This window comes from Pholcus phalangioides, unplaced genomic scaffold (assembly GCF_987345545.1).
Source record: "Pholcus phalangioides strain wild (caught in Gottingen) unplaced genomic scaffold, Ppha-v1.0 ptg000022l_1, whole genome shotgun sequence".
Taxonomy (NCBI): Eukaryota; Metazoa; Arthropoda; class Arachnida; order Araneae; family Pholcidae; genus Pholcus; species Pholcus phalangioides.
In genome coordinates, this window is record NW_028301615.1 from 11901641 (window position 1) to 11926482 (window position 24842).

Sequence of the window (24842 nt, forward strand, 5' to 3'; positions counted from 1 at the left end):
CCCCCTCCCTCTCAACAAAATTTCGTCAGCAGCTTAGAATATTTCATATCATCAAAAAGGGGTCGTTGATGACGTAAGCAACCTTCAAACCCCCTCACCCTTTAACATCAAAATTCAGCAAATCCGAAACCCCCCTCCCACTCGATGCTGACGTAATACTTGAATGACCCCTTTTGTTAATCGTTTGGCTGGCTTCATCAGCGTAACACCAGCTGTAGTAGTCTACTATAGCCGATCAGCGCCGTCGGACGGTTGTGATGTCGCAGGGAGTTTTTCTCTAATAGGGTCAATAAATGGAATACCACAAGCATATAGCGATGCTTGTGCTTATTAATTTGTTGAATGGCACCATCAACTAAATCACCCCATCAAGTTGTATTCAAGGATGCCGTATGGATGCTATTCTTCGTCACATAAACGGTTCTCTCGATTTAAGGTATCCGACTACCTCTCATGTCCCTTTTCTATAAAATAATACTAGAGTGAACTTTAATAATATTTTTCATAGAAAGTGTCCCAAAATAGTGAAAACAATAATAAATTTCGGACTGCCTGTGTTTCAAACATGAAATCATGTTTTAAACTCAGTATGATGTCAAAAATAGCATTTTTCGTAAAACGGCGTTTAGTTTTTATTTACTGTTCACTTGTATGTAAAAACGCAACATTAAAGTGGACGTAACTTCAGTTCTACGCGTCATATAAACAAAACATGGCCTGTTTGGAATCACAAATACTAGGGCTTTCGAAAAAAAATGGAAATCGATATTTTCTTCCAAAATGACGTTTTCAATAATCGAATATCTCAAAAAAAAGAGGTTGCAGACCTCTTCTCTTATATAACCAAAACTTGCAATAGCTTAATCAAATATCCATTTTTTTTTAAAGACTTAATGACATAGAAAAGAGCTAACGAAAATTGGAGGGAAAAATAAAATTGCATGAGCTTTGGCATTTCACTGCCGATCATCCGTTAGCAGAAAAGACATTTAATCATCGTCCGATCACTACTTTATTCTCGCTTATGATAGATAAATAACGTAACTTCATCTCTGGTCGCTGCAACATTTTTCGGAAATTGCATAACCCTCGTAATATTTTCTCCCTCTGTGTTCATACGCACACGTCGTGAGTTTGTGTCTCGAGCGACATTTCGTTAATGAGGTCGAAAAATCACTTAGATTTCTCGGTAATTTCTTTACCGTTCTTCCAATAGAGATAATAAACGGAGTGGAATTTGCTTTTGATTTGCCACGCAATCCATTGGGAATGTTATTCCCTTGCGAAAATTTTGCCGCGCGCAATACTTGCCGACTAAAACCGCTCTTTATCAGATGGCACGTGCTGGTGATGGTTGGTTCTCATATATCCATCCATATATCATCGCTTCGTCACGATGACTTTATAAACACTTTATGGACCGTTCTGGGGCTTTCCCCACTTCCCTTTCTTTTGCTATATACATCCCGCTACGTCTTGCGTTAAAACTGCAGAAAGTTATTTGACCTTTTTTCGATCGTTTCACACCCGAAGCTTAGAATCTTCTTTTGTTTATTTCTCGAAGCTCGATTTCAGAAAATTTTCAACGATTTGTTTCTACAATAATGAGTGAGTAGCTTGACGTAATCCAGAGACATTTTTCTTTCGAAAGAATATTTTAAATATTGCTTCCGATGTGAAATATCTGCATCTAATAAATATGCATATTTAGTTGTAATCGAGGGAAAACAAAATGTATCTTATGAATTAACCCTTCAAGTACAGGCTTTGGCAACAAATGTGGATGATCTGTATTCGAAGCATTGGAAATGAAACTGATTTCCTTGTTCGCATGTTAAAAAATAGAGGGTGGGGAGAAGATTAGTGGAAGTACAGATTTCACTTTCGTTCTCATCTCCCTTCCCCTCTCTCTCTTATATACCATATAGGCCTATAGAAGAAAGATACTGACATTATACGGGGGAGGGGGGCATCCCTAAACTGGAATATACAAAGAGCGGGGAGAAAAACAAAAAAAAACTTCCGTTGATAGGATTACAACGACGTCGACGATGAGAAAAGAGGTAAAAAAAAGACAGGGAGAGCTTTAATGAATTTCTTCCATTTACATTTGGACGAGGTACCTCGTCCGTGATTGTTGAGGGGGGTTTGATCAGTGAATGCTTTCCTGGGTGGATTTTGTTTCGTTTCTTTGACACTTTTTATGAGGAGATTTTCAGCTGTGACGCTATAAGTGTTTTATCCTTTCTTCTAAGCTCAACACTGGTGCGATATTACAACCCTTATCAAAGCGGTGACTCATCTCAACATTACACACATAACTCATAGTTAGAAAAATTTATTGCACAGTGCAGCGCACACATACCAAGCTTCAAACAGCAGCAAACTTCACGTTAGGTTCACAACACGTACATTCCGGCATATACCAAATCGTTTGAAATTTCGCAGAGAAATGTGTGTACGAGGTGCATGTACGGTTAAATAGTAGTAGTCGTCACTCATCTCAGGTGTTCCAGGGGTACCAATGTCTGTAAGGGCAATGGCCGATATCGCCATAAGGTGATGTGGTCTGTGCGTGTGAGTGTGTGTCGGCTGCACACAGATGAAAAGAACGAGTTTTATACAGTCGAATCCCGTTTTAACGAATGCCGTTATAGCGAAAATCTCGTTTTAACGAACACTTTTCCAATCCGTCAAATAAGTTTACATAGAAACAATGCAAACGACCTGGAATTCCTTTATAACGAAATTTCGTTATAACGAAATGATATCTCCGGTCTCTTGGAGTTCGTTATAACGTGATTCGACTATATTCCACTCAGACGAAGATTGACTGAGAATCTCAGTGCGCTTGCGATGTGTTAATATCGGTGCCGAATGTGATGTTTATGCGGATTTTTATTTTTATTTTTTGGGTTGGAGAAATTGTGACGATCGTACCTGCCTTTGCTCTGAAGGTAGAGATCCATAGCGGGCCGTTACTGGGATTTTTGTCAGGAGGGGGCAATACAGAACGAAGTACGCGTCAGACGTACTACGCGAACGATATTGTACATTTGCGTTCGTGTGTATTTTTGTGGTGTTTCTATGTATTTGTGTAGTTTTCTACCTAGTGTCCCACAAAGGACTGACGGTTTTCAAATGGGGTAACAAGAAAACGGTGACAAATATTAAATTCATTCTTGCGGAATATAGATGTGCGAAGTCAGGAATTTCAGATACGCCATTCATATTTCAAGGGGTTGCAAAGTTATTGAAAGAAAAAAAATAACTTCTTATACCGTCCTCGTGTGCTCGAAACCCCAGTTAGAAAATTATTGCTCTATCTCTGTCTTGATGCCAACAAAAAAATTCCACGTTTCCAAGTTCGCTGAGATATTAAAATTTTAAAAACGGAAGAAAGTTGAGAAAGAACAGCAAAAACCAACGGACAACGCTTCTTTCCCACCTTTTCTCCGTTTTTTGAATTTTAATATCTCAGGGAATATTTTAATTAGAAACATTGAATTTCTTTTCGTTGGAATAAGGTCTAAACTGGGTAACTTTCAGGATAAACTTTCTAATTGGGTTTTCGAGCACACGAGGACGGTATAAGAAGTTATTTTTTTTCTTTCAATAACTTTGCCACCCCTTGAAATATGAATGGCGTATCTGAAATTCCTGATTTCGCACAGTTATATTCCGCAAGAATGAATTTAATATTTCTCACCGTTTTCTTGTTATCCCATTTTGAAAACCATCAGTCCTTTGTGGGATACAAGGTATGTATATTAATGTTGTACCTCTATATATTGGTGAAGTTATTTTGTTGTTGTTTGTGTACATTTATCTTGTTTTTTTTACATAATTACGTTGCGTTTCAATGAATTGTATGACGTTGTTATCTGTGAATTAAATGTGCAGTTTTAGGGAAAACCACAGATTTTATATGGCTAAATCCGTGTCCAGCACACTGAATTACATAACAAATTGTTATTTTTGTTTCGGGCTCAGAAACTTTGCCGAAATTCATTGTTCAGTTTTACAATAAGATAAAAATTCAATACCAACTGCTAAACTATCTGATACTAAAAGACAGTTCACACTACATTCACCCGTTCGGCATGAATATGAAAGGATTGGCATGAATATGAAGGTTTTAATTCAAATAGAATATGAATCTTATTTTTTAAAAGAAATTGGGTTAAATCCTGATCATCACCCATATCTCAATCGATCACATTCGATTCCTAAATAAATCATGGTTTATCAATATTGATGTAAAAATTCTTTGAATCAAGGCTGAAAAATATATGTGAGGGTAATAAGAATATATGAGATCAACCGGGAATTTCGTAATGCGTGTATTATTACTTCTGTTTTATAGTCCTATAAAACGGAGAGTGACGTGAACGACAGGAAAATCAATCTTGATCAAGAAAATATGTCTAGGGACTTTGTGACGCGATTCTGCGTTTTCCATCAAATTTTACTGGCTTCACCTTGACATTTAGGGCATTCTCTCTTATACCAGTAAATAATCTATATCGTGATACTCCTAATAAGTGTATCATATTCAAGGAATTCCCGGACAGACATCGCCTCTCTAATCACGACGATAGTAATTACCACTTTTATGTGATCATCTAATCTTTTTTCCCCCGTTATGAATTTAGATGCACGAAAAATATCTAATAACCATTAAACCAAATTGAATATTCGTAGCAATCAGCTTTCATGACGTCTCCGGCATATTATATTCACATAATTTTTTCGATATTTCTCGTAATAATCTCCCCCTCCCCTGAATTAGGCATATAAATCATCGGATAGCGCGTGGCACATTTTATGTCCGTGGCCGTTTATCGAATATCCGATAAATTATAGAGCAGGGGTGCACAACCTTCGGCACAAATGCGACCCTCCATGAAATTCCATCTGACTAGCAAAAAGTGTTCCCGCAGAAAAGTATGAATATAAGTAAATCAAACCAATATAAATATCAAACAAAATACTGTTGTATTCAAACAAAATTCGAGTTATGTAAGATGTACACAACTCGATAAAAATTCGATAAAGATTTCTTACATAAAAATATGGAAAATCGGGATTCACACGGGATATACTTGTTACGGTAAATGTGATAAATCTGCTATATTACACATAATAACCAGTTACTGTGCATAATACCGAAGCGTCGTTCGTAAGTTTGATTAATACTAAAAAAAATATCATTTTTACCGGAGATTATGCATAATACCAAAGTGTCGTTGGTAAATTTAATGTATCACTTTTTACCGGCGATTGCGCATAATACCCAAGTATAATTGGTGAATTTCACAAATATGAAAAAAATTCCAAATGAGTCTAATATGTGATATGAATATAAAATACAAAATGATAAGAAATTTTGCGATCGTACCTCGATATATGAATTATCATGTATAGTATGTTACATATTACGATTTATCCTGTTTACCAACGACGCGACGCTTGGGTATATGATACCATAATCACCGGTAAAAGTGATAAATTACGGAAATTTATCAAATTTACCGAAATGCTTGGTATGCATAATAGCCGGTTAGTATGTATAATAACTGATTTATCAGATTTACTATAACATAGTCAATTATTACCAAAACAAATGTCAAATACAAGTAAAGCTGCCCAATTATAGACAAAAAATTGTCAAAGGCCAGTGAAGTAGCCAATTTTAGCGAATAAAAGATTTTCAAGATCAAGTGATTCACCGAAAAACGTTATGTTTGGCAAATATGTAGCATGAATATAGTTGCAGTATGACTATAATTAATTATGATAGAGTAATGATTATCATAATATATTTTATATAAGTTATGAAAATAATGATAATTTATTTATTTCAAAAATTCACGTAAAGTCACGTTGAAAAAAAAGGGACTGAAATTACGGAAAATGCCCCGTAAAATACGGGTCGTATGGTCACCCTATGTAAACAAATTTCTGGCCCGAGAGCGGCAGAAATACCACATATCTGGCCCGCGGACTATGAAGGTTGTGCAACCCTGTTTTAGAACAAATACTTGGTGGCACCTATTCAGTGAAGGTACACCTATTCTAAACCTTAGTCGATGAGGCAGAGATGAATTTTCTTTCTAAAATCATCATTGCCAAATATAACAAGTCTTTCGAGGAATCTTGTATCAACAAGTGGATAGAGCATCTTTCTCTACACCTATTCAGTTGTTATGTTTCCAAATGAGCGAACCTAACAATACTCGACGTGTGACAGTGGGATGACAACTCTAAAATAAATAGACACTCAAACAGAAAAAGGAATTCGAGAGATTGCAATTGGGTGTCGGGTGGGTGAAAGAAGAGGCGCGAATGAATGAACTTCTTACCTGACGCAACAATCTTCTTGAGTGAATTCGCCAGGACGATGCATTCGACATTCGGTGTTACGCACTTGGAGTAAAAAGAAAGGCAGCTGTACAACTCGTATGCAGGACTCGGTGGGGAAGGATCTACACTCGCGAAAGAACAAGAATAAGATGATGATCCTGAAGATCCAACAGGTGTTTGCTCAGTCGTCCCTGAACAAATAGCGCGTCATTGATGAGGGATTTAAAACGAAGGTTCTGTCACCGCTTGTTATGATGCTTACGAGGATAATTCTTCGTGGAATGGCGTCACTTGTCTTCCAGCACATTTCTCTTGAAATTTATGTGAGGATTTCAAACGCTTTGATAACGATCGAATCGCGAAAATCTCGAGCCGTTTTATCCCAACTTGTGACTGGTTTTGCTGATGTCGTCACAGGCATACATACATTTCAAAGTCTTTATTCCCATTAGTTAAATAAATTTATTCACATGTTGTCTTTGTGTGTGTGCTGGCAAATGCAAACTGGTAAGAATTTTGCCATGCGCGACGCAAAGAATCCTAGTAAAGCAACTAATGAGTATTTTCCTTCTTACTATGTGGAAACTGCCTGAACAGACTTGCTATGTCTTCACTAGTTTACCGCACACCAACCCCAGTCATATATCGCCATATGGCAATTTCCAACTAGTGGAGTTGGGTGGGAAATGAAGACGCCATCTATCGGTGGTCGCATTAGGCTCGATCGGTAAAGAACTTTTTCTGATGTTCTTCATGATATTCTTTTTATTTTATGAACCCATGGACCTTGACGGCAACCTTCATAGTGGAAGACGAGCATCTTACCACTACGCCACTCGATCACCAGCTCAGTCATCACTGGCTTTGAGCTCCAACGGTACGAACATAGTGCACGCTATACGAAGTTAGATGACTGGATACAAAGCGAAGATGAAAAAAATATCGGAAGGAAATAAATCACATTAAGCAAACAAAAATATTTTTCAATCCCTCGGAGTCCACCACTGATAGGCACATTAGTCATCATGAATAGTCAATTGAAGGATATTTGATAGTACCCAACTCTTGAAAAATATAGCTTCAAAATGCAGAATCTGTCTTATTCAAATGAAAATTAGCCGTCGCATTCCGTACTTTTGAATCTCCAGTAGCGATTCAAAATCGATAGATTACATAAAGATTCTCTACGTTCGGTTTTTCTTGGTACGTGAAGCTTTACTGTTTCTTCAATACAAGGAGTAATTTTCGGGTTGCTTCTGAGTCTGACGGGCATTTTTTGAACGAGGAAAATATCACATATTTTCATATTTGTATAGCTATCACAAAAAATTACTGAGAGAACGAGCGTTAGCGAAAGTGTAATTATTACTAAATGAATCCTGATTTCACGCAGGATAAAAATAATCCGTTCTATGGGAATTCGGTTTTTACTAGAGTTGGTCAAACACGAAGTTCCTCAGTACGATTCAATTTCATTGCCTAACCACTGTAGAGTCTTCCCATTACCCTCTACAGAGGTTCTTAACCGGGGTTGCGCGCACTCCTAGGGGTGCGGGCAAGCATATTTGGGGATGCGAAATGGAGAAAAAATTACACGTTGACTGATTATTCAGGGAAATTTAAATGATGATAAAAATTTAATTCTTCAATTCTTAAAAAAATATGAATCCTATCAATATTTCAACATATAATCTCTTGTCTTGAAATGTGAGATTAAAAGCTTAAACGCAAACTTTCAGAAGTTTCTTTTTCGATTGGCGATCGCATATTGAAAGAAATAGTATCATATTATATTGCTCAAAAAAAAAAAAATCATCTAAAAGAAATTTAAGTGGTTTTACGGTATATTGAGGTTGCTAATTCCAAATCTGACATTGGTTTTGTCAGATTGGCTCTAGTTTTAGAGATAAAGTTAAAATCAAATTTCAATGGTAATACATAAGCAGCATACAAATCACATTGTCGAGAGTATGCATTATCGCAAAAACTAGAGCCAATTTGGCAAAACCAACGCCAGATTCTGAATCAGCACCACAAAATGACCCTAAAACCCCTGAAATATCATTGCCAATGATATACTGTATTTATTTATAACGCACTGTTTCAACGTGATTTGTACGCTGCTCTTTGTCTTACTATTTAAATATAATTTTCACTTTAACCCAAAATTATCCTAAAATCACAAACTAAAATAACTAAATCAGTGTTGAGCAGTGCGAAATAGTTTAGGTAAATAATTATTTTCCTAAACTATTTCGCGGTTTATTTATATTGGTACCTCGGGTTTTTAGCGTGTGGTGCTTAGATTTGATATTGTCGTGAACATGACTCAGGAAAACGTCAAAAATTTAGTCAAGTGTCAAAGAAACATTAATTTATAGTTGTTGCGGCTGAAATCAATAAGTAAAGAAGTATCCAATGAATCTTTCTTGCCGAAATGTTAAAAAATAGTAACTTTTTTTTAGTTTCGGTTTTGAAATTAATTTAAAAAATAAAAAAGCCGAAATCAAGTATTAGCCATTGCCGTAAAGGACGTAAAATAATAAGTAAAGGAATTCGTGAAAATTAATTAATGGGTGTAATAAATTACAGGAAAAAAACAATTTTTTAACAGATAAAAGACGCATCGTCCAAGGGGAGTGGCGGGAAGGAAAAAAGATTAAGAACCACTGCGGTAGAGCCAGAAAATTTTTTACTGCGTTAACATGTTATAACCTACCTCATTAAAATAGAACAAAAATTACTAGAGTTTATACGTATAACTTTTTCTCAATGCTTGGAGAGATGCTTATCTATTGAAAACGGTTCAGCAGATTATTTCTTGATATACAGTATTTTGCAATTAGGTAGGTGGTCACCAAATTAGTTTTTTTCCTGTAGTTATAGGCGAACCCCAAGAGCATGAAACGCAAGGAGGAAAATACTCCGTGATTTCGAAAACACCGTAAAATTGATCGGAAGAGAACGTGACAGGCGTTCTGTTCCGATTCCCCGAGGAATCAATGCTTCGTTTCCGATTGCTTTTGTGTTGTTGAGATAGATAATCCTTTGTTTTGGAAATTAGCATGCAAACAAATTTGTTGGTGAATGTCAAGGACATGGAACATAATCACCAATCACACATTTCCTTAAAATCCGTTTCTAATGCTTTGGATTCATGGGTTCGAGACATACTTTGTAGAACATCGTATATCATTTCCTATGAATGGATGAAATAGCTAATGTTCCAATGATTTATTTATTTACTAATAACAGAATATTTTCGATTCATAATCGGTCTAAGCATGTTGAAAATGAGATCATATAATTCATCAAAATCATTCTCGTGAAAATGAGCATTTTACAAGCATTTTTTTAATCATTTGATTCAAACTAAGTGATATGCAGTATATCCGTTTTTAATTTTATGTAATCGTAGTTGTCTCGAAGAGAAATCAACTCAGTTTACTAAACGATTTGTTCCCTATCATCTAATCTCTAAAAGCATCTTTTTTTCTCTCTCCTGATGGAAATCTTATCTGTCGTGGCATGACATTTAGCATCAAAAGCTTGTTAGTAAACCAAGACGTAAAATTGACCTTGAATTGTGTGTGAGTTTATATCAACATAGAGCATGTGTGGAAGCTGAAGAGAAAAAAGAAAACAAGCATCGCACATTACCCGACTCATGTGCGTATCTGAGGTTTATTGCGACGTCAACTGATTCTATCCGATGAATCATCTCGTTATGTCTTATTAAATCAATAAATTTCTAAAATAAACATTTCTAATTTTAGGTAATTGCATGGTCGAATGAGAGAACACTAATTGATCCAAAGCAAGTTGGTCATTTTCTGCAAACAAATATTGATTTACCCGGTTGAAATTTTGTGAAAATGACTTTAGAAAATGTGAGATAAAATTTTGTGAACGCCTTCAGAGAATTTGAGGTGAAATTTTGTGAATGTCTTCACAGAGAAAATTAGAGATAAATTTTTTAGTGATATCTCCTGGGGATATTTCATTGCAAAGAAAATAACTGTTTCACTGAGCTATGCTGAATAATACTTGCTGGGGAAAAAAAGGTTCGTGGATTGAAGGAGAATAATTTTTTTTTTTCCATTTCCATATTCAGTTCTTAAACATATTTATATACTCAGGTTATGTCGGAAAAAAATGGTCAGTGAATATGTTGGGGAGAAATACATTAAAAAAAATCGGTTTACCCCCTGATGTAAGGAAAAAGTTTCAAGACGAGTTTTTGGTTCCGAATTCTTGTTTTATTTCGGATAATGCATAAAAGAAAGGCAAATTTTGCTTCTCCAAGTTCGTTCGAATTATTTGACCCAGTTCAAAACTAAAAACCTATAGAATGTGAAGGTACTGCCGACCTATTTTTCGCGATTGAAAGGTCTCAGAAATGTAAGGAGGCCTATCCACGTGGATATCGGTGCCCGATAACGTTCATTGGCCTAAAGAATTTTTTTTAATATTTTACCACAGAAAAACTCTGTCTTTAATACACTTAGATATAATGACCTCCATTTTGGAGGGTGTAGAATCAGTCTATTCTATCAGATAAGATATAGCCTCTATACAAAATAAAAATGGTCACCGTAATCAGGCCGGTACTAAGGGTATACTATGCCTGTTTGCGAGATACGCTCAACCCTACTACAGGGTGTTTGTAAACTGTTCAGAAGAAGTTATAGGGATGATAGATTACCCATCACGACGAATAATATTTACAATGAAACTTATGGTCGCAATTCACTGAGAATATCAGAAAAGCGTAAAGTAAATTGTTCACGTTGAAGTTTCAACAGTGAGCAACAGGCCTACAACAATACAATTATTCAATCATTACACTTCACTTATAGTTAGAAAAATTGGTGGCAGATGGAAGCACTACATACAACAAGCATTACACAGAAACAAACTTCACGTCAGGTTCACTACACATACATACACACACATTCCATCATGTACTAATTCGTTATAAGTTCCGCAGAGGAATATGGACGAGGTGCATGCGTGGTTTAGTGGTTTCAACAGTGAAAAAAAAGACATAACGAAATCATAAATTCCACAACCCCGTGCAGATAAATGAAGGACTCAAAGAAGATACTCAGTGACGTCCAAGGTTGTCATTGCAGAGTTCACGTTGGCAAAAGAAAGACTGGCACACCCTCTTGTGGGTACAAGACAGGGCCGGAACTAGAGGGGGTTAACTGCCCCGATTGGCGAAATTTATAGGGCGGCAATTTTAGGTGGGAACAAAGAACACCGTTATAAAATTATCGAATTTCAAAGTTGTGGGAGTGGCAAAAATCCTAGTTACAGCCCTGGTACGAGCACATGCCAAATTTGTGGGGGGGGGGGGGGGGATGTGGATTGCAACCATAGATTCCATTGTAAATATTGTTCTTCTTGATGGGTGCTATTACCTTTCCAATCTTTTCTAAAAATTTTACGAACACCAGAAAACATTTAAACTGAAATTTGTCTTCTACTCAAATTTTGCCACCTGCTGCAGTTAGCTATACATGTTCGACATGCAGGCGCGGATGCAGGGCGATGTATCGGGAGTGGCGATTCATTGTGTACGTTAGTAGGATCCCGTATATTAAGGGATAGACCAATTATCCCCCTTATTATCCGGCTCTTGCTCATGCGCAAAAAACAGCCATAACCTTAAGTCGAGTAAAATTAGTAAGATTATTTTTTTTAGATCAAGTTCCAATGGCGACAGCCCGGGCCAGTTTCTCATAAAGTTCGGGTCCTGGAAAATATGAATTTTGGGGGCACCTTACACTGTATTATAGTGTTCTTTGAAGCAGAGGCAGAAGGGGGAGGGAGCTTGAGGCAACAAACTTCGGGGTTCTGAAAATTTGTGGGCCCTGCGCACGTATCTCGTTCGTTCATCCCTGAAACTGGCCCAGGTTTCAAGACAAAATAGTGTTCGGGGTGATGGTTTTTACATTACTTTATTTTGCACTTTATGTACAGGATGTTTCAAAAAGAACCACCCAATTTGAAATGCGTATATTACGAAAAATATTCAACATTAGGCACTTAAGATTAATTTCATATTACATGGCTAATCATAATTTTTTTTTACAAACCTAATTAGAGGTGCTCAATATGTCTACCTTGGGATGCTTGACATATGTCTATATGGTAGTTAATTCGTCCTAAACTTTTGCGAGCATGTTTGCATCCACTGTGAGTGGATTTCTGTAGACTACGTGCTAAACTATGTCGGATGTGCTCCACATTTTCATCTAACATGCGGGACGGCCAGGGAATTTCCCTTTACACAGACAACCCGTGTCTCGGAATTGTTTTTACCATCGCCTAATGCTCTGAACGGTAGGAAGTTCAACACTAGGGTATTGCCGACGAAAAGCACAATGAACAGTTGTTACGGACTCACACTTCGCGAAGCTTAGAACACAAAACGATTTCTGTTGTGCAGTCGTTATTTTAACAAATACTGAAGAGGCGGCGTTAGCGTTACCTGTCGGCAACTGCGTGAAACTCGAGATTTCCCTCTTTCTACCTATACATTATTCGACCAAAACCAAAACGATAAAGCTGAATAGTTATGACTTTTTTAAATCGGATGATTCTTTTTGAAAAACCCGTATTGATTTTATTCACCTTTTTGAAATTGGACAAGTATAACAAAAGAAGTTATTTTAGTGGTTCCCAAAGTGTGGTTAGCGATCTACCTTGGGGGGGGTCAAGTCAAAAAATTAAGGGGATCGGGAGAGATTATCCAAAATAAAAACGTCCAAATAAGACATTTATTTTCATTTTTATCCACGTAAATAAAAATACGTCAATACTAAAAAATGCCTTCACCCAGCTGAAGTACATAATCAGAGCCACCCTTGGGAAGGGGTTGTGCGACAGATATGGTCGCACCGGGCACCGGGTTTGGGATAAGTGAAGAAAATATGCATATATCAAATGTATTTTCTTTTCTATATATAGGATTTTTTTTTCTCTCATTAACTATGTATTTTAATAAATATTGGGATACTTCTTTTCCCATTAACTCACAATTTTCGTCAATTCTGGAATTATTTATATCATTAATTCTCAGGGTACGCCGATTTAAATCAGATTGATTTAGTCGTGATTAAAATTATGATTTAATCATTAAATTAACGATTTAAATCACTTTATTTTTAAGAAAAATCATTGATTTAAATCACAAAATTTAAATTTTGTTTTTTCTTTACATAACTTCAATGATATGGAAGTAAAAGTGACCTGGTATGGTATGCATGTTATTAATATGTGGTAAAGTTCCTGTGATTAAAAGGAATATAGATCTTTGAGGTAAATACAGACTCGCACTTAATCCCAAGATATAATGCAGAAATAATGCTGCTCTACCTCTACATTTTGTGCATGGAAAAAGTTGCAGAAAATACAGCATACAGTATAATATAGTACTTGTATATATATGTAACACTCTCTCTCTCTCTCTCTCTCTTAGCTAAATTGCACAAAGTATTTTCAATGCATCAGAGTGTAACACTAGGATTCCCCTGATTAGAAAACTGAGGAATTATTTATTGTACATAAAGCCTTTCATTCTATGCCCTAATTGCGAGATGTTGTACCAACATAAATATTGAGCTTTCGACTCAACTTTTTGTATTAAAATTTTGAGTTTGCTCGTTTTTTTTTTTGCAAAAAATCACCAAATCTGTGAAAGAATAAAAACGTGTAAACCATTAATAAACAAGAAAACAAATTCACTAATTGTGCAAGAAACAATCTTATCAATAGAATTTGTTTTATTTAATTAATGTTGAATGGCCCATCGAGTGGATTGAGATACCTGCACCATATGTGTGATTCTGAGTTACCACCACGCAGTCACTTTAATGGGGGGAGGCTCATGAATAAAAGCACTTTTTTCTACAAGAAAAATGTTAATCTATGGAGTTAATTTAGACTCAATGACCTTTCATGTTACATAAATACAGATTTTTGGTGTTCGTATTTTTGCTTGTAGTTCGTTTGTAGTTTATTCATTAATGCTGAATAAAATTTGAGCGATTAGGAGTTAGATGATATGGAAATGTGCATTCTTAATGATTAACAAGATTTGTGTGTGTTTTAATTAATAAGCAATCAGTTAATTTTAATTAAAAAAATCCGATTTTTGTTTATCAGGATTTTTTCATACCCTGTTAATTCCGAATTTCCAACTATATTCTGGGATTTTTCCTCATTAATTCTGAATTTTCATCAATTGGTATTTTTTTTCTTTCATTAATTCTGAATTTTCATTGATGAGTAGATATTTTTCAGCATTTCTGCTTATTCTGTGATAATGCATGAATCTTTGGATTCCAATTCCCCCCCCCCCTCCCAAAAATATATAATATCGGGGCTAAGCACTCCCGAAATTATTTTCTCACCGGACCCCGCGTCTGATAAGGGTGGCCCTGTAGATACACATACAATGTAATTTTATCGAATTTTACTCGTGTACAATCAATCCATATATCAAATTAATTCTTATACGGGGGGTGACTCAGAGAGAATCATCCGATTTCAAAATGTTTAGGAAGCACTGTATTACTTGAAAAAAAGGGAACTTTCGCAATCACATGTAAGTACCAAAAAAATGTATGGAAACCTTGAAAAGACGTAAAAACGATCAAGACTGACTGACGCTAAAGGTCAGGAAGAAAGTCCAGGAAACGTCCATTTTACCATTAGATAGTAACTTGATTTCCCTGTAAATCATCTTTTTATACATCTTCTTACCCCGCCCAAGAAAATGCTTTCTCATCCATATTAATCTAAAGAGACCCGGCGTGTTTTTTTATTATTAAGGAGGATATTTGGAAAGGAACATCAAAAGAATTAGACAGACTGTTTGGCGTCATTTGTATCAGTCGATGTGGCAACTGATGTCGCAGTTGCCCTCCTTTCTACATCGAAATCTGCCAACTTCGTTTCAGATTGAATCATTGTTATATCATTTCGAGTAGACATTTTTCATAATATAATGGCGATGTTCAGCTTTCTCTTTAAAAATTTTAGTTCATGAAATTCTGCTTTTTTTTCTGTTTTTTTAAATCTTTCTCTTTTTCAAGTTCTTCACAGCTTTCACACGTTCGAACTTTTTCTTTTTTAACACGCATAGATTTTTTCGGTTTTTTCGAAAGTTCTAATTTTTTAAGGTGTTACTTAACCCCCTTCACGTACAGGATTTTGGCAACAAATTTGGATGATCTGTTTTTGAAGTATCTGCGGTAAAACTCAAAAAGCTGGTTCGTTCACATGTTAGAAATAGAAGGGAAAAGAAAAATTAGTGCACTAGATTTCACTCTTTTCCGCGCTCACCTTCGCTCATAAATATATATATAGTGATCTCAACAATAGTGATTTCCATGATGAAAGAGATGTTGGCCATAAATAATCTTGGGTCTGGCGCTCTACATCGCAGTTCACGGTCACGGTCATAAATATATACAGTCAACGTCGCTTATTAGAATCACAGTAATGTTATCATCTGGGTATTTTTGTCACTTTTGCAAGGACCAATATCGGACCATAATATGGGAGAAAATTCGGTAATATTTATAGGAACTTCGGATAATGTTATCTCCTTCCCCCGCTCCCGAAAGTTTCTTTTATATAATCTGAAGCAAGTTGCAACTTTTATCCTGTAAGTCAGTGATTCCCAACGTGGGCGTTAACGCCCCCTGGAGGAGCGATAGTATGTTCCAGGGGGGCGGTAGAAGATACGGGTATGACATAGGATCCTATGGGTTAGATTGCGTTGGAGGCGATGGGAGAAAAAATTTCTGAAGAAGGAGGCGATGGGACAAAAAAGGTTGTGAAACTATGCTGTAAGTTATCGTTAAGAGACGGCAAGATTATAAAGGATTCTAGAAGGTGTTCTCTCCCTCTCTTCCTTGTTGACAAACATTTCCCATACTTAATGTCGAAATCGGTTCCTTGTGATCCGGTCCATGTACGCGTGGAGCTGCTTTCGCAATGGCGTTCCCACAGTGAAGACAAATTTATCACACAAAAAAACGCTCTTTCCTTCTTGATCAATTTCTTTTTCAGAGAGACTTTCTCAAGGAATCAACGAAACATTTTTACATTAAAAAAATATCGTACTTCGTGATTTAAATTCGATAGTTCCATTCTAACGGTTAACAATGTCTTAACAACAAAATGCATGATTTTAGTTTAAAAAGGAAAACAAGTAAGTACAGTTTTAGAAAAAAATGGAATGATTAAACATTTTGCAACCAATTATGTGGGGAAAAACAGTTGCCCCGGTTTACCAATACCCGTTTACCACACGTCCCGCCCACCAAACGGAATGTGTGACTACTGTACTTGCAAACGGGACTTCCTTCGTATATAGTTATCATTCTGTTATTGTTATCAGACACCCCGAGTCCCGAAGTGATCACATTAAGTGACATGGACTGTAATATACATGAAATGGGGGGGGGGGAGAGAGATCACTAAACAGAAGTATAGAAAGAATGGGAAGGAAAACAATAACTTCCGTTCATCGGGTTACAATGAAGCTTCCCGATGATGAGAAAAGAGGTAAAAAAAGAGGGAGAGCTGGAATGAATTTCTTTCATTTGCGTTTGGGCGAGATATCTAGTCCCTGATTGGGATGGGGGTTAAAATTTGATTACCGTGCTTGTTGCTTCAAACTGATGATACGCTAAAGTATTTTATATCCTCCAATCGTTGCAGTGCTCATAAATTTCATATAGTATTTGAACATTTGACAATAAATTATAGCAAAAAATATGAAATTTGCATCATTCAAAATGGCTGCTAACAATTGTTCTGTTGAAAACCATTTGCTCCAAACTCTGCCACGAAGCTGGACTGAAGGAGATTTCGGCAACGGGATAAGTCCGGTGGTAGAGTTCTGGCGTACCGATTTACCGATCTTTTTACCGATTCGTTGGGGGTTCCGCGTGGGGGGGGGGGGTGCAGCAGTAGTAGGGAGGGCCTCCAAAAAATGGCTCGGGGATCCATGATGTTCTTAAGTCAGCCACCTCGTTGGGCAATTTGCCTGTTGTGGTGTTGTATTTGTATTGTATTGTATTGTATTCATTCATTCATGTGAAAAACCATTGGGGCTATTACAAAAATTTTCTATTGTCTAGTCAATCCACTTCGGTTTGACACGAATTGGGTATAACCTTGATTAATTATTGCCCAAGAAGAATGAAGAATTTTTCACATGAAATTTTCGCCCATTCCATTATGATCGCAGTTTTTAAGACATCAACGATAACAATTGAATAGGCCAATAAGTATCCATCCTCTATTAAAAAATAAACCATTTTTGATTTACCAAAAAAATGGCATCCCTCTTTTCATAATAGCTTTGATTGCAGGGGCAGCTCAAGCTTACCTTCTGTCCGGGTGCGAGGTCTCATGTGGCTCTCATAAAAGTGACATTGGTGGGAGGCTGGCAGGACTCGTTTCTTAACCGCCGGGCCCTGGCATCGGTCAAACCGGGACGTGAATGATTCACTGTCTCATTTCTTCCCACTTGTTCCCTATTAGTCATGCGTATGTGATAGGGCCTTCCCCTCACAAAAAAATAAATCAACCGGGCCCACGGGCTTCCGGAGGTTGAGAACCACTAGTCTAGGGGACCTCGAAAATAAACCTGATTCTTTTTTACAGAAGAAAACCACACACCATTGTTTAGCGTGCAAAACATTCGTGATCATACGTATCTCTTTTAAAGCAGATTTTTCTGTGTCCCCCCCCCCCCCCAGAATTATTTCATCATTCTTAGTAATGCCACATAACTTAATCCTCAAAACAACACTTATTGGCGAACCATAATCACTTACATTTATCCTTTAAAGATGAGTGACCATGGTACCATGGTCCCAGGCCCTCAAGTTTTCTCAACATCTCCTTGTCGAGGAATGGCTCAAAAGCCTGATGTCACGTGAATTTTTAAAAATTTTGAAGTCTGGTTATAGACCTAAACATTTTTTGGTCTTCGATGCTGCCCCTTACAACCTGCTTCCCGGGTGCACTGCATCCCTTGCACCTTCGCTTAAGCCGTCCACCGTTTGATTCAAAGTTTAGAACTTTCAGACAAACAATTTTTCCGCTCTTCTTTTTTCTTATTTTTTTATTCGGACACAATCGGCTTTTCCACGATTTAATACGTTAAAAAAACCACATTATGCGCTACCTGCATGTTCAGCCATTTTCTCTCTGAAACAAACCGTTGAAATGTAATTGCTAAGCTCACCATATTCACTTCGGCTCTTCAGAGAGCCAGACTTGTTCGCATTTATGTCTCGAAGTTGGAAAATCAAATTCAGCCGGACACGGGTTTTCACGACTCGAAGCTACAATGATAGCCACATGATAGCACAGCTGCTAAAAATTAATTTCAGGTACCGATCTCCACAGTTTTAATGCCTTGGAAATCCGTTCCCGTAGTTGGAAACTCCCGGGGGCAAAGTCAATTTTTTCTGGACAGGAATTTTACCAAATTAAATCATCTCTATTAAGAAGTCACCGCTCCAAAGGGTCGGTTTTCTAAGGAACAGGTATGGTGGCTCCTCTTAGAGAAGTTTTACTGTCTCAGAAAAGACTTTGCGAAATCGGCACTGCAGAGATATTTTATATCATAACGAACAAAAACGTCGCATTTGAGTATACGCTTGTAAAAAAAAAAAGTGAAGTAAAGAATTGGGTAAAAAGCAACGCTGATTTCTGAGATATTCGCGAGTTTCCCTCTCATTAAATTTTATTTCTTGAAATGTTAGAAGAGAAGAGAGTTAAAAAGAAATTGGCTGAGCTAAAATAAACATTAGCATCCAGTCATAACATAGGATTTCCTTTTCCTCCTGCGTGATCTCTATTTCTAGACAGACTTGGTATCTAAGGTCAACTCCTGTCACGAGTTTTTCCCTTTCAGTTGAAAGCGACAATTTGAGGTGTTCTCGCATGACGATGATGCCCTAAAATAGGAAAGGGCCGTTGCTCTCGTCAAAATAACCCTTATGAAGAAGCATCACACACCCATAACATACAACAACAACAACAAAAATGGAAATAATAACAATAAATAAAAAAAATAGATAAAAACTAGGTTGGCCCCAAAACGTGTAACTGGAGTTTTGTTTGCAAACACCAGTGGCAGGTTTGTCAACTCCGTCCGGTCAATCAGTGGTCTCTCATCCACGCATTTGGTTATTGGTGTTATCAAAGTTGAACAAAAACAGAACCAGACGAACAAAAGAAAGAATCGGGAACGAAATTTGAAACTAGGCTAGGGGTTTTCAACCTCAGGTCCGCAGACCCCTTGGGAGTCTATGGAGAGATTTCAAGGCGTTCATAAGCTTGGCTGGAAAACAATAAACTTTTCGCATTATATGTATACAGGGTGCATAGCTAACACCTGGCACCGCAAATTACTAACGAACCGTTGATCCTAGAATCATAGTTTCAATTAGAAAAAAGTATACAAATTACGTGTGGACCTCAAATACATCATTCATATCACGTATGTATAGTTATATTTTTTATCTACTGTAGTTATTAAAATAAAATAAAAATTAACTTTTTATACGGTCACCTTATGCTCAAGAACCCAGTTAGAAAGTTGTTGCCCTGCCTCTCCCGAGGCCAAAAAAAGAGAAGAAAAATCCCACGTTTTCAAATGCATATTCGCTAAAATATTTTAATTCAAAAATCGAAGAAAAGTTAGAAAAAAGCGTTTTCCGTTAGTTTTGTGCTGTTTTTCCCCAACTTTTCTCCGATTTTTTAATTCAAATATTTCAGCGAATATTGCGTGTATAGAGACGCATAATTTCTTTTGTTGGTCTCAGTAGAGAGAGAGAAACAACTTCCTAATTGGGTTTTTGAGAACAGTGTGTCTGTATAAAAAGTTATTTTTTTATTTTATTTTAATAACTATACAACCCCTCGCATTATGAATAACGTTACGGAAATTCACACATTATTTGGATACCTTTTCTAATTGGAAGTATGCCCCTAAGATCAACGGTTCACCAGTAATTTGCGGTGTTAGCTATGCACCCTGTGTATTTTACTGAATATTATTCTGTAAAGAAGGAAATTTTGTCGGCACAAAAAGTGTCCATGGCCACGATTTTCTTGGCACAGGGGTTCCGGAGAACACAAAAAGGTAAGAACCACTGAAGTAGACGAACGAGAAACATGAGGCCGTATGGCCACATTTTTACATATGTGAGCAAATTTAGGAAATAGCACATAATTTATTCGAAACGGCCACACACGGAACTGCGAGCTTGACAAGCTTTCATGAGCAATGTTTTTGTACAAGCACGCGCAATTTCCCTTTCGACACCACATGGCTGCCTTTACCCTTGTGTACGGAAGCAAAACGAAAACGCTAACAAAAAACAACAATAAATTGTTATTTAATAATATTGTTGTTACAAAAAATAACAATACCAAGCAGAGCTCACTGAAGAGTGAAGACTGATGCACAAGCTTATACAAGCTACCTATATGGTACACACCTTCAGTTTCGCTTGCGCAAGCGTGGCTTCGAGTATACATGATCAAAATTGATTCAATCTTCAAACTGCTTGTATAATCAGAAGATTGAGCATGCTTGTTGAGCTTGTAGTTACGTGTGTAGCCGTCTTCGGCAAACTGCTATGACGCAAATATGCGTAAAACAAAGAAAAAGTCATTCATTAAAATTGGGGAAAGTGTCATACACAACAACTTTCAGTGACACTTTTTAAATGTGGACACTCTTTACTCTTAAAAGAAAGGAACCAGGTATAAAATTCATATTCTCATCGATTAAGCTTGAAATTTGTTAGTAATCCACACAAAAAGTGCATCTAGAATCTAGATTTTTCATGGCAGAAATAATATATATATATTTTTTTTAATCTTAAAAATCTCAAGCATCTTTCAATATCTGCACATTATATCGCTCATCTGTAGTTCCCGCACTTGCAAAAATCAAGAAAGTGGGCGATCGATGTCAAATCACTTAATTTTAGATTGAGATTTGCATGTCCAGTCGCCCCCCCGTATTCACGGGAGTTACGTTCCAGGGGTGACCGCGAATAACACAAACCCTAAAATTTTTTTCTTAGGCATCTCATTTTTATAGTATCTGCTTTGTGTGGAAGAAGGAGGTGTTCAAGGTGATGTGTGTGTGCTTTCTGGAAAGAACAACATAATGTCTGTCAATCATTTCTTCTAAATTCCAGTTAATTTGTTAGAGTATATTAACAAAGCTTCCATTTTTCTACATGCGAAAAAACGTACCACAGATAGGTATATTTCATGAAACAATCCATTGCCGATTTAAACTTACTAATCCTTTTCTATGTTACTCATGATGAGAACTTGGCTATAAATTATCAGGATTTGCAGATTAAATAATGACGTCTATAATGTGTCATATCCAGGGCCGCCACTATGGAGGTGCAGGCGGGTCTGGTGTCCTGGGTGCCGGACTAGAGGGGACGCAAATTTCACTCTTTAACCTCTCCTTCGACATTATGAGGGGGGCCCCAAAGTACATGCTTGCCCCGGCTGACCAAGCATCTAGTTGCGGCCCTGGTCATATCCTTTTTATCGCACCCGCAGAAAAACAGCGGTTTCTACGTGAGAGACATGTGGCTATATAGTGCAGGCGTGGCTACAGCAACGGCTGATTGAATTTTACGTTTTTATTTCTTGATATATTTGACTGTAGACTCATTGTTGCTGTAATAACGGGCTAACCTTTGTCAATATTTCGAATTTTCCTTTCAAGTTTTTCACTTTTAGAAACATTCAAACAACAGTCTTGTATAAATATTTTCAGAAGCACCAGAGAAAAATCTTTAAAAGTAATTTTTTAACAACGTATATTGAACGTAATGAACGTATATATCAACGTAACTGAATATAAGTTTTGCAACTTATATTCTGTTCCGATACGAGAATTATTACATCAACAGTATTTTCCAAAAAAACTGGGAAAAAGACCGTGAATACCAAAGGACGACTGTATGTAATTCAGTTGCATATATTAATCATGCAGGAATACATCAGTGCATGATATGTTTATAGTGCATGTATCACTATAATTTTGGAAAAAGACGTTAAAAATGACAGTGGAAAATCACTTACCGTTGATGAGAGTCTATTGAAAAATGCCTTGAATTTTCTCTCCGGTTCCATCACTCCAGGTGTTTGAGGCTGTAATTTACAAAGAAGAAAAAAGTTCAATAAAAACTCTTTTTGGTATTCAGACTTTTTCTTTTAAATTCTTACTTTTAAAAACGAAGTTTTTTTAAGACTCGAAGACTTTCGTTTAAAACCGAAATCGAGAACCTCCAGCCGTGAGGAAGGTACCTTGGGAAACTTCTTATTTATTCTTTTGCTTAACACCCGTTTGGGAGTGAGTGTGTGTGTGTGTTCACTGTCTTTTTTGCCAACAGAATGAATAGTGGATTCGCAGCTGGATACTGAGTGAGCGAGTGAGGTTGGTTTGAATGAAGTGAGATTCCAAAAAGAGCTTCTGCTTGCCTAAGAAGAAGGAAGGAAGCAACCGCTCGCTCTTGCGCGTCTCTGAGAAAAAAAAGAGAGAGAGAAAGAGACCCTACCTATATAAATCTTTCTTTCTTTTTTTCCTCATCGTTTGGATGCGTATGCAAATAGGCTCACACAATATATGCTTATTCAGTCAACTAAACGGTCATCGAAATTTGAATATTCAAAATGAGTACAGATGGACGACATTGACAAAGAATTGAGACCATCTTTTTTTTCCGATAGCAAATGGGACGCGATTTACCAATTATGTAACCTATCCATATACCAGCGGTTCTCAACCTTTTCTGACACGCAAAGCCCTTTTCAGTGTATAATTTCTATGGCGGAGCCCTCTTTAGTATATTATTTATATGACGGTACCCTTTAGGCCTCTTTCTTTTTTGTTTGTTTATCAAATTTATTGATTTATTTTATTATTCTCGAGGGGCCGCGGAGCCCCTGGGAAGTGCACAAAAAGCCCCAAGGGCTCCGTTGAGAACCACTCCCACAGACGAATACAGAGGGGAAAACGATGGGGGTAGATCGCGTTCCGTTCAGTGAAAAAGTTGTTATTGGCATAGGTGGAGGTGAACATACGCATCTTCCCCCCTCCCGTTCACTATACATATACACACACTCTGTGACCCCCCCCCCCCCGTTCGAGGAGTGTCTGTATCCGCTTATGAGCATATCATCTGATCATCTTAACCCTTTAAGCGGTTTTTAAAATTTCGCTGATCTGCACTAACTGCCACAGCAAAAACACTCCCTACAGCAAAAGTCCACGCCCTTTTCCCGAATTTGGTTAACTAATAGTGTCCCCCCCCCCCAATTCTAGAATGACAAAAAAAAAAAGAAGTGAAAGAGAAATCCTCTGGCTTTTTCTATTAATTATACTGTACACATATTCCTATACTACCCGACGGTTTGGTAAAAAGACCTAGACCACTACACTACAAAAGCAACGAATATTTCGATCTTTCCTTGGAGCTTGTGTGCTCTGAACGGGACCGTACACGAACAGTCGGACCTAATTCAGTCCAAAGCTCACAATTGCTGACACTGCCGCCAGATGTCCGACCGTCCATCTACGATCCCGTTCAGTGCACACGAGCTCCAAGGAAAGATCGAGATATTCGTTGCTTTTTGTAGTCTAGTGATCTGCCGCTGTGGTGGTCGAGTGGTCATAGTGACGGACTCGCATCGCGAGGATCCGAGTTCAAATATTACCGTCGCCACAGTGGTGGTCGGCTGAAGTTGGTTTTCTGCGGTTCTCAACTTCGAGTAGCGAATGTGAGCCGATCTCCCCGTTAAAAAATCCCGGCGCAGAGAGCAACAGGTCTGCAACAATATAATTATTCATTCATTACACTTCACTCACTATGAGTTGAGAAAAAAACTCATAGTTTAAAAAAACTGATTGCAGATGGCAGCACTACACAGAAACAAACTTCACGGAAGGTTCGGTATACGTACACATATTCCAACATGCACCAATTCGTCGGAAGTTCCGCAGAGGAATATGGACGAGGTGCATGTTTGGTTTAGTAGTAGTCTAGCGTGCTCACCCGACAAGTAAGAGGACGTGGGTTCAATTCCCCGCAAGGACACAGAGGAATTTTCTCTCTGTCCTAAATATATCTTCGCATCAGAGAGCTGTTAAAAAACCTTCGTATAGATAGCGGACATCATCCTCGGAGTTGAGTTCGTAACCGCGAATTACACCGTGGCAATGCTGAAGGAATTTCGAGTGACAGAGCCATTTATAAAACATTATAGCCACCAAGCTCTTCGGATCTGACTAGTTCACCCTCATTTTTGTGGGGATACTACAGCACAGACTCCACACGAAAAAAAATCCCCACACCTTGGAAGATGATCAACATTTTGATCATCAACATTGG

The 24842-nt window shown here is 37.4% G+C and overlaps 1 protein-coding gene across 2 annotated transcripts in view; it reads right to left on the minus strand.

Annotated features, from left to right (window-relative positions):
• Nucleotides 1-22917, minus strand: part of LOC149069469 (sodium- and chloride-dependent glycine transporter 1-like) — a 64876-nt gene extending 41959 nt beyond the window's left edge. The window contains exons 1-2 of one of the 2 annotated variants that reach the window (XM_089249211.1): nt 22759-22917; nt 22534-22602 (exon numbers count right to left, since the gene is read on the minus strand). In XM_089249211.1, the coding sequence (XP_089105337.1) occupies nt 22534-22584 (51 nt within the window). In that variant the 5' untranslated portion in view covers nt 22585-22602; nt 22759-22917. Of the gene's footprint in view, nt 1-6365; nt 6506-22533; nt 22603-22758 lie in introns of those variants that run through there. The other variant, XM_089249209.1, reaches the window with a different exon arrangement.
• Nucleotides 22918-24842: the final 1925 nt, after the last annotated feature.